The sequence below is a fragment of the Eutrigla gurnardus genome (genome assembly GCF_963514095.1).
Source record: "Eutrigla gurnardus genome assembly, chromosome: 2".
NCBI classification, from domain to species: Eukaryota; Metazoa; Chordata; class Actinopteri; order Perciformes; family Triglidae; genus Eutrigla; species Eutrigla gurnardus.
This window is the reverse complement of record NC_139916.1, coordinates 11832265-11848713: the sequence shown is the minus strand read 5'-3', so window position 1 is coordinate 11848713 and position 16449 is coordinate 11832265. Positions and strand designations below refer to the sequence as shown.

General features: G+C 48.4%; 1 protein-coding gene across 1 annotated transcript in view; it reads left to right on the top strand.

Annotated features, from left to right (window-relative positions):
- Positions 1–14066: 14066 nt before the first annotated feature.
- Positions 14067–16449, top strand: part of cbfa2t2 (CBFA2/RUNX1 partner transcriptional co-repressor 2) — a 9238-nt gene continuing 6855 nt past the window's right edge. Inside the window, 3 exon segments of the mRNA XM_084023360.1 lie at positions 14067–14227; positions 14345–14586; positions 14682–14771. Coding sequence (XP_083879486.1) covers positions 14092–14227; positions 14345–14586; positions 14682–14771 — 468 coding nt within the window. The 5' untranslated portion in view covers positions 14067–14091.

Here is a 16449-nt window from a genome sequence, read left to right as displayed (position 1 = left end):
AAGATGTAATGGAAACTGTGAGCATGCGAGATCAGACAGGGAAATCTATGGCGGCATCAGATTAGCGGACATCAGGAGTCTGAACAGTGATGAGAAGGAGGGAAACAGGGGGAGGAGAGGGAGGGGAGCCATGCTGGTAAGATGGGTAGAGAGAAGAAGGGAGGGGGGGGGGGGGGCTTGATGGGAAAAATAGCAACAATAACGATAGTTAACCAAAAGAATCTTTTTAGCCTATTCAGCGCCCCAATTGGCGGTTAAACCCAGTAAACCAGTCATATAACCCATTGGTGTGGTTTCTAGTCAACTCCATACTTTTTTTTTCAACTTTGTCACGAGATCTAAGTCAAAGCAAGTCTGCCTTTTGTTTGACGCTAGCTCCTCGGTGCATGGCGGACCCTCCGGAGATGGTGGGTGAAATAGAGGTCGGCGGGGGTCGGGGGTCGGGGTCCAGAATGAGCTGTTCTGGCTCTCACTTTCCACACTGTACGAAGGTAGGGGAAGGATGATAACTGATAAGGCTGCGTTTCACATCATCCAGATCACCATGGCGTGAGCTGTATTGCCTCATGACAATCTACGTGACTCCGGTCGCACAAGTTTCTGTTGTTTTCAACACCCAACTGTGCCGTTATGGCCGGATGCCGTAGAGACCTTGTTTTCATCTTGACGTCAGCTACACGTCAGCTGATAAAAACGATTAGGCATGGATTTGCTTGATGCAGTTCAACTGGGGGCAAGAGCAGATTGTGAGAATTTGATGATCAAAAACACAGGGTTCATTTCCTGTTAGCAGAGTAGAGAATCTGCAGCTCTCGGTCCTTCTTGTTGTGCTACTTCTTTCCTTGGGTTTTGTGATTCATCTTGTAAAGCCCTTAATTAAGTTGGTAATGCATCTTCCCTACCTGTTGCAGCAGGCCCACATCAGTGGAACTCCCTTCCTACTTTTTACAGCAGCAACCTCCGCTTCGCAGCGCAAGCAACACTTCTGTGTGCCGTTCATGCAGCCATCTATTGTCATGGTAATAGCACAGTATTCACCAGAGGCCCATGTGCATACAGTAATTCAGGGGAGTGGAGAGACCACAAGTCTGTTGTCAATTCAAGTAGAGTGTTTGTGTTGTTTTAGTGCATCAGATATGCAGCTGAGGCCACTTTACTTCGACTAAAACGTTGAATAATATTTAGCTGTATTTTAAGCTCGATCTTACGCAAATGACATAATTAAAAAAAAAGAAAGCAATGCAATTAAATGGAGACATCCACACACACACTTAGTGGTGTTCTGACTTTGGTGATTCTCGTTTTTCTCTATCACCAAGTCTTAAAATCCCCTATTCCCTCTCGTCCTCCTTTCATTTTTTCCCCTGTCCTGTCTAAAAAATGTTGTTTACTTTTTCTAAAAGTGGAAGTTTGGCGAGGGAGCGTGTGAACAGAAACAGATGCTGCATACTCTCTCTCTCTCTCTCCCACTCTTTATCTCACTCGCATACATACAATGGCAAACAGCTGCAGGAGGCTTAAGCTGCTACACTCAAAGAAATCCATACAGTATGCATGCATAGTACTCTATGCATCGGTTTGTTTTCTCCCTGTGTTTCAGGGACCTTCTCGAAAAAGGACCAATTTCATATCGCTGTCAGAGTACTGTGAAGATGTAAAAGTGGCCATAAGTACCTTGTTCTGATGATCACGCACCGGGGGAAAGAAGAGTGGTTGCCTGTAAATCTAATATTGTATTTCTTGGACAACTTACTAACCACCCCCCCCCCCCCCCCCCCCCCCCCAACCAGCTTCTCACATTTCCTTCGAGGGAAAGCAGAGATTCAGGCTGGGAACGGCGTTGCTGCAGGTACCCGCGGTGAGACAATGAAATCCGATCCAGGAAGTTCATTTGGACGAAACCGATTAATGCGTTCAAAGGCTTTGCTTGTTCTGACAAGCAATTAGACGAAACAATACGAGGAGAATAGTTGATTTTCATGAACCGGTAACAGATTGATAGTTAGTGTTGATGGTTGCTTCACAATAAAAATGATGGATTTGGAGCACATATGTGACAGCTGGAGGCACAACATTGAGATTGTGGTGCTTAAGGGAGAGACAGAGACTGTTGGTGAATTAATTCTGTGGTCTATTGAACTGAATAACAAATGAAGGATAGACTATAAGTTCCCACACAGCTGCTGTAAAGGTAAAATCAGACTTAACTTAATCAGATTTAACTCACTGATCTGCCACCTGCGTCCGAGTACACCTGGGTTTTAATCTAAACCTCCTTTGTCCATTAGCGGTGTCAGTTGCAGCTCATCTGCTACAATAGCATGTGGGTTACAGTATGAGCGAGGCCTTCCTGGTTTCTCCCCCCCCCCCCCACTCCTTCCCTCTCCCACAGCCACCTGGCCCTGCCTCCGAGCCTGCTGGCTGACCAGATGCACCCTGAATAAAGCAGACCTACAAGGAGAGAGGAAGGGAGATAGAGGTTGTTATGGCGGATACTAGTTCGCTCAGTATGTTTTCAAAACATAGAAATATAGGAACTAACAATAAGCCTCATTCTTTGTGATTGGATTCTACTTGTCTTCCTTGGAAAAGATGGGAAGTCGTTTGGTGCCGTTTATAAATGTGCATTGTGCAAAGAGACGGGGGCAGCACCTTTTCCTAATGAACTGTTTGTATTTATCTGACACCGTTTGCGTGTTTGTTTTAGGCAGCCAAGTGCCTGTGGATTCTCACACGTCGATCGCGTTCTCTCAATTGTCGGTTGTCTAATTAAAAACAGATTAATGCCTTATTTACCCTCGGCCTGCGGACCGAGCAGCACCCTCCGTACGTTCTCTCGGAGCGCGCTGGCGGAGGGACTCAGGGGGCAAGGGGGTGAATGAAGCACGAAAGGCTGCGGCGGTCTCAGCCCGCAGCTCCTTTATCTTAACCCGCATTGTGCCTCGGAGCCGGCACTTGTGTGCGCGAGGCCTGGCGTAAATCAGGCGGTGATTTAAGTTTAACTCAGTGGAGACGGAGCGCAGGGGATGAGAGGGGAGAATAACTCATTCATGCTCCTCAAGTGTCCCCCGATGGGCTGGCTGGCGAGGAGCTGAGCGCCGCATTAAGGAGCTGAGACAAAAGAGGGCATCAATGAAAGAGCCTGCAAGGGGGGGGGGGGGGTAGTTAGTATAAAAACATTTTAAAGGGAGATCCCCTCTTCTCTTGAAGGGGCAGAGGGGTGGGCGGTCAGGAGGTGGGGTCGCATAGGACCCCCTCCCTCACACACAAACACACACACACACACACACACACATGCAGATGCATGCACACACACTTTTGTCTCTCTTGGCACAGCCTCTTGTTTAGCCTTTAGGTGCCAAAGCAATTAGTTATGTTAATTGCAGGGGCCATTGCCGGTGAATGCAGGTTGAATAGAGCCAGTCAGCAGTGGATGATTGGCCGGGATCCACAAGGGGGGGAGGAGGGAGGAGGGAGGAGGGGAGACGGGGAGGGAGGGGGATAGAGAGGGGGGGGTTGTGACGTCGCCGGAGCGGCCGGCCCATGAGCACAGAGGAGAGGACAGTGTGTGGGAAAACAGGGGAGGAGCCAGAGCCGAAAGAGAGAGACGGAGAGGGCTGGGAGGCTCAGAGCTTGAGAGAGAGAGCTTGAGAGAGGACGCTAAAAAAACCCCGAACGAGAGCTAAAAGAAAATAAACACAACGGAGGGAAGGAAGAGAGTGAGAGCTTCACGTGAGAGAAAGAGGGAGGACAAAGACGCCTGAAAGAAAGTAAGAGAGAGAGAGAGAGAGAGAGAGAGAGAGTAGTGCAGCGCTGCGCTGGTCTACTCAGTATTCTGTCTCCATCTGGGTGCCATCTGTGTCTCTGGCTCTGGCCTTCGCAACACTGGAGCTCACATATGTGGGAATGCAAACACATGCCTGACATATGAAGGCGTGGAGTCAGAGAAAGGGACAAAAAGGATAAGGATAAGAAAAGCAGAACCTCCCCCCCCCCTCCCCCGGACCGCTGCAGCTGACTTTCTCCTGGAGTGTGGACTCTACTAGAGTGGAGGTAGGAGACGCGAGAGGGATTTTGTTTTCCGTGTGGTTTTTGCAGCGAATGATACTCGTTTAGCTCTTTTTGTGAATGTGTCTGCTTTTGCATACCGTGTGTGTGTGTGTGTGTGTGTGTGTGTGTGTGTGTGTGTGTGTGTGTGTGTGCGTGTCCTAATTCCCAGAGCTGTTCTGTGCTGCTGTACAGATGGTGCCTCACCCCCCCCCACCCCCCTTATCTCCTCATCCTTATCTTCTGAGGTAGGAAGGGATGAATTTGTCCGCCTGCTTCGGTGCACATATGGACAACGGGAGTTTTTTATTTTTGTATTTGTGCACCCGGTAAATGAATCAGTCCCCTGCTATCTTGTTGTGGAAGTTTTTATATGGGCTGTTGTTTAGTTTCGAGGAATAAGAAACGGTAGTCCAAATGTTCCACTTCCCCTTTTCTGGTTCTCTCACGCTGTAGTCCCACCATAAATACTCTGACTTCCAGTGGTTGGCATCGGGTGGTAACATCTGTAGCAGTAGCACATTTTCAGGGGTTAAAAATGATACGGTGGCACTCTGACATCTGTGGTTTTATTATTTTTTTGTAAAATCCTCCCCTCACATCTTTCTGTGGACACAAGAAGCAGTTACATTCCCAGGTCTTAGCAGCCAAAACATGGAGCCATCTGTTGTTCCTTTATTTTTCATCTTGCCTCTAATCCCCCCCTACACACACACACACACACACATTTTCTTCCATGTGTGGCAAGCCGAGGAAAAGTGAAATCCACCTGGAATGATTATAAAATGTGGGAACATACCCCCCCTGTAAGTAGTACTACTTGAACCGGGTAAATAAACACAGCAGTGTGATTGAGAGGGCTTATCTTCGCTCAGCTGTCATTTGCTCGGATACTAATCGGTTTTTCCACATGGCAAGCAGAGCAGAAGAATATAGGTAAAGGAGACGCGTGCATCTGTTGTACAGTATCCTCAGACATATGGGGAAGAGGAGGTCTGTCCTCCATGCTGTGCCTACATGTTACACAACACGGACGTCGGTGGGAATGTGGATCCCCTACGGAGGGCAAATTTCACACTGTGTAGAAGTAACTGCACAGGTAACTTCCTTTTTTGTACACGTTTCTGGAGGAAAATCCTGTTTTTTGTGCACGGAGGGAGGGAGGTGTGTTGCGGGAGCAGCAGACGGAGAAAAGGCAGAGAGACCTGGCTAGTGTTATGCCGAGCCAGACCAGTCCATCAGGGAGATAGGAGTGACTAACTGTCGGCTGCACAGTCTCAAACCAGAGACCCCTGCCTGGTCTGCTGGACACTGTCACGCCCCTGACAGCACTGTTCTGCAACTGTGTGCGTCTTGTGTGTTTGCGCAAAAAACAGCGAGGATGTGACATTTATTTATTTGAAAAATGAGACAATTTTATTCCGCTTATTCCTGTCAGGCAGTTAGCGTTTTTTGTCACGGATTCATGTGGCTTTGACATTTTTTTTGATTGCGCACTTGACTCAATGTAGGGGGGGGGGGGGGGGGGGTGTAATTGTGTGCGTGCATGTGTGTACCAGGTGTCTCGCAGACATTGTGTCTGCTAAAGTACAAGGTTGCTCGTCTCGCAGCTTTTTTGACCTCCCTCTCAGCTGTGGGTTTATCTACTCATAGCAGTAGTAACACATGGAGAAACAGACAACCGTGACCCTTACTCTCCATGCTATTATCTGAAGAATTCATGCACAGAATACCCCTTTTTTTTTTCTTCTTCTTTTTTTTTTTCCCAACACGCACATACACACACAGAATAGAGCAGCTGCTTCAGGATGCAGGAAGTGCTCTATTAGTTCCAGTGGCAAGGACTGTGATATCTGGCCCCAGGGGTTCAATGGGAGGTTGTGTGTTTGAATGTGTGTGTGTGTGTGTGTGTGTGTGTGTGTGTGGTTTTTGGTCATTTACTCAACAGAAACAGCTCAGTCACTACAAGTAGCGCAGTGAAAGATAGTTTCATCACATCATAAATGGCCGTGTGTGTGTTAGCAAGTGTGCAGACAAATATCTGTGTCAATGAGCATCTAACCACCTGCGCCCCCCGTAACCCAACACACACACACACACACACACACACACTTCTCCCATTGCAACCACATTGACATTGTACAGCTAAGTGCATGAGTCAGAGGTCTCCTCCCGGGGTCTAGTGACCCCTCGCCGGCCTGAGAGACCCGCTCAGTGACCCGAGACAAGTCCTCCATTTGTTGGGCCGGCGTGGTCTGAGAGGGAAGAATAAGGGGAAGAATATCAGCACATCCTTAAAAAGGCTCTTTAATGACCTCACTTCAATTCTTCAAACGGTTCAATTCATCGTCTGAAGATCCGAATCCAAAGAATACTTCACATAAAGAGAACCGATTGTTAGCCGTTTAGCTTTATTTTCCAGAGGAAAAAAGAAAACATCTGGGTCTTTAGTTTGCATGCTAGTTCAACTTTCTTCAGTTATTGGTAACATATATTTGGACAGTTTGTGCTTATTGGTTGGGAATGGCCGATTCCTCTGTTATATTTGGGGTTGATGAAAGACGTAACTTCCAGTCGGCGCCAAGGTACCAGATGTGTTGATTCTGAGTGTGTTCGGCGGACCTAGCTTTGACGTTACATTGATTAATTTAAGCTAACCTTTGGAATATTTAACCAAGGAGGCTCAGATAAACAGAAGGGCGTTTTGTAAGCCTCTGAAAAACAGCCGCAACAGGATGCATTTAAACACTTGTGTAACTTTCCTGGAAAGACTTGTTATTTTCCGATGCAAAAAAAACCCAAAAAGGCAAGAGTTGATAGTCATGACATGAAAGTTGTATGTGCTGGTGTTGTTAGGTGTGTGGGTGGAGCAGAACTGGGTGGTGCAGCTCGAACTCTCTGTCATACTCATTATTTTCTCTCTTCCTTTCCCTCTTTCTCCTTCTGAGAACGTGCAAATAAAACCCAAACTTAACCAGAAACCTGACTCCGCCTCGCTGACGACAACATCGCTATCAATAAGAATTGTGTTTATTATGAAGACATACGGAGAAAAAACACCGCGTTCTTAACAATCAAGCTCAAACCCACACAATATGAATCAAAACACGCCTCTACCCACACACACACACACACACAAACACACTCATCCTCCGCAGCTATCTCCGTCATTCGCCTCATTGTCTCGAGCACAGCTGGCCTCTTTGTTTTACTTATCTGTGCCTCTCGGTGGTTTGCGACGCTCCGTGTCTTTGGGCCGCTCGGCGTCGACTCACTGCATCCCAAAAACCGGAGGGCGACACATTATTCGTCCTCTCTCAACCTCTGCTATGATGTGAGTAGAATTGTTGTCACAGGTTTTGCTTTTGTTGGGCTTCACGATCTGTTTGACCCGACGACGCGACGGAAACCATCGCGTTTTTTTGCTAAAATCCAGCTTTCTAACTTGCGTTCCGTCAAGAAGCGTTGACCTTTTCACCCACATGCTCATTCTAAAAAAATCTCTCTGGATAAATGTCAGCCGTATCTTAACCTCACGTTGCACCAGCGCTCTCGCCGTCTGGGTCAGGCGAGGCTGCCTGCATGTCTCCAGCGTGGCCCCGTGGTGATAGCAACATCTGGTTTGGACCCGAGCCCGGGCCCTGTTTGGCTGCCTAGTGCCTCCGACACCTGGTCTTAAAAAACGGGGCCCGGCAGTCCTGTTGCTCGCTTTTTGTTTTTGTCGCGTCTCGAAGCTCGTATTTTGGTTTTATGGACTACCGTAACTGACTCTGGATCAGAGCGAGAGTACGATACAGAAGTACGGAGCCGGAGAACGGTGTGTTTTTAGCCCCGGCTGCAGGTGAAGGAGGATTGTCTGGGTTTACGATGTATAGGAGGCCACCTGGTCTTAATCCTTCCAGACACACGTGAGGATCTACATCCAACATCAGGTCATGTTGAGATCTACACGTCTGCTCCGATATCCCTGAGAATAAACATGAAAAGGGAACACAACTTTAAATGTTTTCTCTTTGCACTCTTGAGTTTAAAAGACTCACGATGATTGATGGGCAGGCTAACCAATTAGTTACGGAGAGGTGAGAAGGGTTGTAACCAGATAGGCAGATAATCTAGCGGAGAATGGGGGATCTGGTCTGGGAGAGTCTGCGTGTTAGTGAATGTCACAGCTTTCGTGGTTTCGAGGTCATGATTGACAGATTTGAATTGTCTCCGTTTTGTCACAGTTGTTATTTGTGTCCATGTCCGTGTGTGTGTGTGTGTGTGTGTGTGTGTGTACACGTGCCTCGGGCTGGCCAGCTCACACAGGTGTGTGTGTGTGTGTGTGTGTGTGTGTGACTTCAGGGCCTTTCTCCACTAAGCCGATGACAAACCCAGCACCTGGCACACACGGGGCCTGAACACACGAGTAATGACACACATCCACTTCCAGCCCGATCCCTCGTGGCCTCAGCTGTGTGTGTGTGTGTGTGTGTGTGTGTGTGTGTGTGTGTGTGTGTGTGTGACGCAGGCGTTCATCTGTGTTTAAAGCCCGTGCCTCCCTGAATAACACGTCCATTTGACCCAGTGACGGCAGGAGCCTGTAAGAAGAGGCTGAACGCAGCGTGAGTGTCGGATATCATTTTACCACATGTACATATCGGCCTTCTTGCCTATCTTAAGTGTTATTCTGAGACAGAGACGGGAATAATGATATGAGAGGAGGAAGGTAGAGCTCTTGATTGCCATTTGTTTTCTTTAATCCGTCAATGTCAACAGTCTCTTTGATGAAGCAACCACAACACGAACCCTAATTCTGAAAACTAACCAGATTTCCCAGCAGCAATGAAGTGCACACACATGAATTATCTTATTGAGTGTAAAGTCGCCACTTTTAAAATCCCATCCAGCGTACGTCCATATTCTCCCCGCGGTCTGCTGACCTCATGCACACGTGGACTCTGTCTCGTTCTCGCCGTTCCGGCCTCGCTGCCAAGCCCTCCCTCTGCTTCCAGCATCACATCACCTCGCCTCTTTTACTGCTCATTCTTAGCTGTTTTTTATGGAAGACGTCTGTCTGCCTCGCCGTCCCCTCTCTTTCGTTTTCTCCCTTCTTAAGTACATTTCCATCCCACCCTCGTCCCCCTTTTTTTTTTTCTTTTTCACCATGTGGCACGCTGCACTACACCACTGGTATTGCACTTATGAGTGAGTGACAAAGTCATGCGAGGGGAGACGGAGCTCACCCTCCAGCACACGTGTCACCATGTCCCTTCCTTCACCTACATTTTCTCCCCCTCCTCCTTCTCTTGCTTTCCCCTCCTTTACGGTCAACCTTGCCCCCTCCTCCTCCTCCTCCCCTCCTCCTCCCCTCCCTAGCAGAGTGAGGAGCAGAGTGTTGACATTGGGTTTTGTCCAAATATGTAGTCTACGGGGCTGGAAGGTGGTAATGAGAGCCAAGAAAAACAGCCTGGCTCCGAGTCTGACAGCCAGGCTTGTCTTTCTGATGAAACCAAATGAAAACAGTATTTTTTCTCTCTCTCCTTGTTACTCCCCCTCCCCTCCCCTCCCCTCCCACCCTCCCCATGTGCATCCCTCCTTCCTCCACCTCTGGCGCCTCTAATTTGCAGACTAATTCCTTATTAAAGTCGGCGCTTGTTAAAACGCTCTTGCATGGTCAGCGGGATCGTTACTGTGATCGGCATCTTTGTTCTTCAGTGGGGATTTAATGAAAAGGGGCCTAATTTGATTTTATATGGAAGTAAGTATGGATCTGTTTTTTTAAATGACTCGTAAAAAGATGCATTTTGTCAACTGCAGTTATATTGTGTGTTGTGAAGAAAAAAAAAAAAAGTAGTGCTTACATGGAAGTACGGCAACTGTATCATGGCAACAGTTGAGGAGGCGTCAGTCCCAAGAGAGCAATAGTATAAATTAAGTTGATTGAAATAAGCAGGAGGGGGGACACACACACACACACACACACACACACACACACACACACACACACACACACACACACTTGTCTCTCAGACATTTGACACCATAAACACACTGAAAAAGCCTCTGAATTACGAAAAGTCCTTGAACCTGTCGTGGTTACGACAACCTGACACTGAGAGACGAATGTTTTGGTGAGTGGATGTGATTGTGTGAATGTTGGTGCATGCGCCCTTGTCTTTGCAGCGTGTGTGTGTGTGTGTGTGTGTGTGTGTGTGTGTGTGTGGGTGGAGGTCAGGAGGGAGTGCAGGATAGAGGAACAGATGTGTGCTGTATTGTGGTGGTGTGTGTGGACGGCCGGGGACCAGGTGCAGCCTTTGTCTCCTCGGCATTTAAGTCCACTCGCTTGCATTCAGGCGCCTCGTGCCTTCTCCCCCCCCACCCACCACCCCCCCTCCATATCCTCCACCACTCCTTGGAGGGAAGGCAGAAATGTGTTTGTGTGTGTGTGTGTGTGTGTGTGTGTGTGTGTGTGTGTGTGTGTGTGGAGGAGGGGCTGCCTTGGCTTAGCGAAGGAGGCTCCAGCAGTCCCCCATCCTCCTCCCTCACAGGTGACTGTTGGAGGTCCCAGCTGGCCGGCTCTTGGCCGATTAGATCCATATGGTACAGGAGGAGGAGGAGGAGGAGGAGGAGAGTGCCCATCAGTTGCATTGGTGCTGTTAGCTTGTTCCTTATTATGCCCCGAGCTTCAAAACTCCAATTTTTCTTTTACATACATTTCATTTCATCACTTTTCCCCAATTTTTTTCTTGTCTTAAATGGTGCGTGTGTGTGTGTGTGTGTGTGTGTGTGTGTGTGTGTGTGTGTGTGTGTGTGTGTGTGGGGTTGATACTTAGTCAGCATAAAGCTTTTACACATCCATGATATACACAGACATGATGCCTGCGGTTTTACGGAATTAGAAAATTCATTAAAGTTTCATTTCTGTGCATTCATGTTCAGCCTAGCTTTGACACAAAGAGTAGAATCAGATGGAAGAAGGCTAACCGACTCAAAAAAAAAAAAAAAAAAGCCTTCAGCAGCGCTAAAATCATTTACATGTGTTGACTTTTTAGCTTCCCACCAAAAACATCCCCAACGGTGCTCTTCAGATTCAGGGAAGTGAGGACAAAACTTGAGTTTGTGCTTTTGTTGTTGAGAAATTAACTCGCTGAAGCATCGTTCCCTTTTCATAATTGGTGAATTGCACAAGATGCTTCCGTGAGCGTTTACGAAGCCTCGGGCAGTCAGCTCGGTTCCCCTCGTGTGAGTCTGTGGGTGTTCTCCGAGCCCACATACTTGTAGCGTTGCACACGCTCTGAATTGTCTTTTTGCTCTGTGAGAAATGAGTCAGGCCTGCGTTACATCTTCTCTCACCTCCTCTACAGTGACAGCAGAGAGATAGCAGCACACACACACACACACACACACACACACACACACACACACAAACCTGAATCCACACACACGCTGCGTGACTCACAGTTAAAGAGCTTAATAAACCCTAACACCAAACACATTTATTTATACTTCACATCAAGTGCGATTCATTTGTAAAGGGAGTCAAACTTGTTCGTCCGTCCGCACTTCAACGCCGGGAGGTAAATGAACGCCGTCTCATTATTTAACGGATCGCCTGCGCTGGGAATAAAACCCTTTTTCTGTTCCTCCCTCTATTCCTGAGCCTCGTTTACACAAAACAACCAAAAAGCATCACCTGCAGAGGGCAGAGGCAATCAAAGCCGATTGAATGTTTTAATGCAGACGAGCGTCACCTGAAGCTGCACAAACAGGGGACACCTGGCTAGCAACGACAGGCGTCACCACGGCTGCTGTAGAGAGAGGGCAACAAGCTGGGCTCGAGGAGTCGGCGAGATTATACGTCGGTTTGAGGAGAGACGAGAGGAGATGATGGGAAGAACGGCAGCACGGGATGGTGAGCAGAATGGAGTATTATTTCATTGATTTTTTTAAAAATAAGAGAGAGAGAGAGAGCAGATCCCCGTTTGCTGGAAAAGTGTTGTTTATGCATCGTGGCATTTCCACGTAATCCCGCTGATGTATAGTGACGAGCCTTTGTTCCATTAGAGCAGAGATGACAGGTGGCGTTTGGACCAGACAAACATCCTCCTGTGAGCCGACGTTCACCTGAGTTAACATTAGACCACTTTATACAGCGTGGCTGCTGGAACAGCTGCCCCCCCCCTCCCATCACGACAGCCCTGTGACTATAGACAACAGACTCAGGTGTTTGCAAGCCAGATGAAGTCATCCAGCTACGTGCGCTGTCTAATTGACAAGCAGAGGCTCATTCTCTACGGACCGTCAGCACTACACACACAACCACACACACCTGATGTCTCCTGTTTTTTTTGGGGGGGCCGGCGGGGCAAACGAATCCACACGAACACGGCTGTAACCTAATAATTAAAAGTGATATGTTTGTATCTGGAACTGTCAAACACAAACGGCCTAAAAGGAGCGGTGACGGTCAACACCTCAGTTCTGTCAACTGAAATGTATTAAAGAATGTATAATATATACAGGGTTGCCTATAAAGTTGGAATAATTTGCAAATATCTTGTCTTTTATAGCCCCAAAGAAATGCATGAGTTAATTTCACCTGGCTAATTGGGACACACAATGTAATCATTGCACCTGGTCAAAAGTGATCACTGCATGCGTTTAAATATGCAGAGGATTGCAACACATATATGAAGTTGTTTACGTGGTGACAGTCTTGACACTAAGGCCATATGCCCCGTCGATTCTGTTATTAAGATGTCAGTCTAATTTCCTGGCCATACGGAGGGAGTGTGTGGAGCGTTGGAGCGCGCTGCAGGCTGCCTCCCTGCGGTGCGCTGGCAGGCAGCGTCGGTCCAAAATGTTTGCATGGATCCCGTCCTTCCTGCCCCCCTATGTCGGTGAACAGGTGGAGCGATGGCAGGCAGGCCGAGAGAGAGCGAGAGAGACTCAGACTCTAGGGAAGGCAGGTGTGCATGCACTTCTTAATGCATTTATTTCTGCATATTTAAAAAAAAAGAAAATGCTTTTTATCCATTCAGTGCGGTGTAATTCCTCCCCGTGGAAGTTCTCATGAGTTACCTACCGACGGCTCAAACGCTCTTTTATAAACTGGGACCCCGCGGCTCAAGGCCACGCAGAGTTCATAGCTGTGAAAAAGATATAATGGGTTCCATTGAAGCCAAAGCCCTAAAACCATGAAACCACATTTAAAAAGCTGCTCTCCGCTGACCCATGACCCGCCGGGCCGTGCTTGTCTATTAATCGTCTATTGGTGAAGCAGTTAGAAAAGTCTGATCCACTCTAAATGGAGACGGTACCCGGCCTTCACGGGTCTCCGGGAGACAAAGGGCGGCTTCTGATCCCACGTCCCCCCCCCCCCCCTCCCCACCTCCCTCCTTCCTCCGCACCCCTTATCTGGTGGTCTCATTCAGTGGCAACAGCATATTGAGAAGTTGCGTTTAACATTCAAAAGCTCTGCCGATCTTGTTAGTAAAGCGTGAAATAACCCCGTCCCTCTCTCCCTCTGTCTCTTTTTTTTCCCCTCGGCCCCCCCTCCCCATTTACGGAGGAGCTCAATGAGGGGGGGCATTCTTCTCATACACAATAGGCTTCTTCAGCATTTCTTCTGTTATTGATCTGAATGGTTTGGAGTGAGGGGCTAAACTTTAGACATCTGGTTCTTTGATGGGGGGGGGGGGTTGATGCCCTGGCAGTATGTGTTGATGTGAAGTGGGTTGGGGGGGTTGGTGGGCATTTTAGTTTTCTTTTGTGACTATAGACCTGAAGCTTTTTGTATTTATTTAAACCGCTGAGCTGGTAGAGAAAGAAGGAATGGTCTTTTTATTTGCTTGTTTATTTGTCGTGCCGACGCTTTAGTACATTCTTTTTTAGTGGTTTTCAAACTTTTGAAAATGTGTGCATTTCTATGTGTGTGTGTGTGTGTGTGTGTGCTGTTCTTTTAATATCGAGAAAATGGTCCCGTATCACACCTTTTCACCCACAGCTGACCTTCCTCTCCCTCTCTCTCTCCCAGACAGTAGAGAGAAGAAGAGCCCTGCCATGCCCGGTTCTCCTGTGGATGCTAAGACTCATTCCAGATCAGCCCCCAGCAGCAGCAGCGCCAGCTCCACGATGCCCCCCCTGCCTTCTGTCAACCCCAGCGGGCCTCGGCCGGCCTCCTTCTCCACCACAGCATGTAAGGGTCATGTTCTGTCCAGGGGTTTCCTCAGCGTCTATCCCCCAGCATGCCTCTCGTGTTGCATACATCATCATCATCATCTTAAACGTAATCTCCCCTCTTCCTCCCATCCAGTGACAAACGGGAACCACCATTCCCCACCGACCCTGAACGCGGTGCCGTCCCCGCCGCAGCGCTACAGCAACGGACCTTCCTCCTCCTCCTCCTCGTCGCTGGCCAACCAGCAGCTGCCGGCCACCTGCGGGGCTCGCCAGCTGAGCAAGCTGAAGCGTTTCCTGACCACGCTGCAGCAGTTTGGCAACGACATCTCTCCCGAGATCGGCGACAGCGTCCGGAGCCTGGTCCTGGCCCTCGTGGTGAGCTCTCCTTGTAAAAAAAAAAGAAGAGAATTCCTCGTAGAAAATGTCCGTGGAGTGGTTTCTTGACTTTCGCCGTCTCCCCTTTCTCCCAGAATTCAACCGTTACCATCGAGGAGTTCCACTCACGGCTGCAGGAAGCCACCAACTTCCCCCTACGGCCCTTTGTTATTCCCTTCCTCAAGGTAAACACATCGCCGTCCTCCCATATTTGCTTTGCATTATTCCGTTGGACTACTTCCTTTTTTTTTCTCTCCATCACAGCAGTATTTTTGAACCTGACACCCTATGGCTAGCCTGCTAGAATAATCTAAAAGAATACTATAAGAGGATAATAAAGCCCTCGCTTATCTCGGCTGAGGATGTCAACCACAAATTATTAATCGCAGATTTACAAGCGATAAAGAGAAAAGACCCGGACGTCAACAAAACCCATCTATATACATCAGCGCTTGTGTGTCACGATGGAAACGTAATAGATTCATGATATATTTATCGCCGTGTTTCCAGGACGCGATGCAGTAGTCTGTAAATACGCATCTGTGTCGGCTTTCACGTCGAATAAACGGCTTCTCCGCAGTTCAAAGCAACAAGACCGGGGTTTTGTGCGTGTTGACTTGACAAGCAACAGATGAGCGTGTGTGTTAAACAGCCCGCCGAGCCCCTTTGTAACCAGGGGAGTCTGCAAGAGTATACTATTAAAGAGCTCTCCTCGGCGAAGCCGCCCGTAAATCTTCAGTCGGTTTGTGCCGCTGTAACTTCAAGTGGCCGAGGAAAAAAATAAAAAAAAATCTGCTCTTTCTTTTTTCTCCACACTTTTACCTCTTACTCACCTTTGGAGCCCCTCCATCTGTCTGCCTGAGAGCACAGAGACAAGAAACCTCTGTTCCCCTTCTTTCTACTAATTTATTAGGGGAGACTTAATTGAAACTCCTTGAGAGTCTGTCTTAAGAGAGAGAGAGAGAAAGTGGGGGAGAAATCGACAGATGGGGGGAAGTCAGGGGGTGAGGAAGTGGAAAAGAGAGCGAGAGAGAAGTGGGTGAGGAGGAGAGAAGGAAAAGTGGGAACTCGGAAGTGTGAAACATGCCTATAAAGTGTTCCCTTTTCTTTTTATGGGCTCCAGTGTGCCATATGGAGCCGCTGTCCCGTAAAAAAAAAAAAAAAAAAGAGCATTCAGCTGCCAAGGCGCCGCCGATCTAGCATCCGCCCCGCTGAACCCCAGAGAGCCCTCCGCTCAACTGACACACAGCACATGTGTCCGCTAGCTGGGGGCCCCCAGGGGACGAAGGGAAGCAAAGGAGCATGGGAGACGGGAGAGCACGCGGGGCGTTTAAAGAACGTAGACCATAAAAAAAGCAGAGGTATCAGTATCTTAAAAGATGCTTTTTTAGTGGAGACGGAGCAGAAAGGGTCAGATAAGAGGAGGTAACGGCTGCTACGTGACGGGAGGAGGAGGAGGTCGGGGTCCCGAAACGAGAGCGGTGTGGTTGCTGAGTTGGTCGCTGGAGAATGAGGGAGTGAGGAAGCGGCGTAATTGCAAACACACCGGAGTCTGTTCCTAATTAGGGAAATGCAAGGGAACAAAAGCGAGATGGAAAAGATGAGACGGAGACGGTCGCAGATGTACAAAACACAGGGAAGGTAAGGAATGAGGGAGACGTGGACCGTTTGTTATGAAATGTTTCAGCGTTTACAAGCCTCCGTTCTATCGATACGGTGGTCAAAACATTGTGCTGAGCCACCGGCTGAGAAAACTCAGCCTTTTTTTCATGTGGGCTCAGGGAAGCCGCGGCCACAGAACAACACCCAGAGCCAAATTAAGCCTTGGAGCCAGACCTCAAGGAGTCAGTGCCCCCCTTCCCC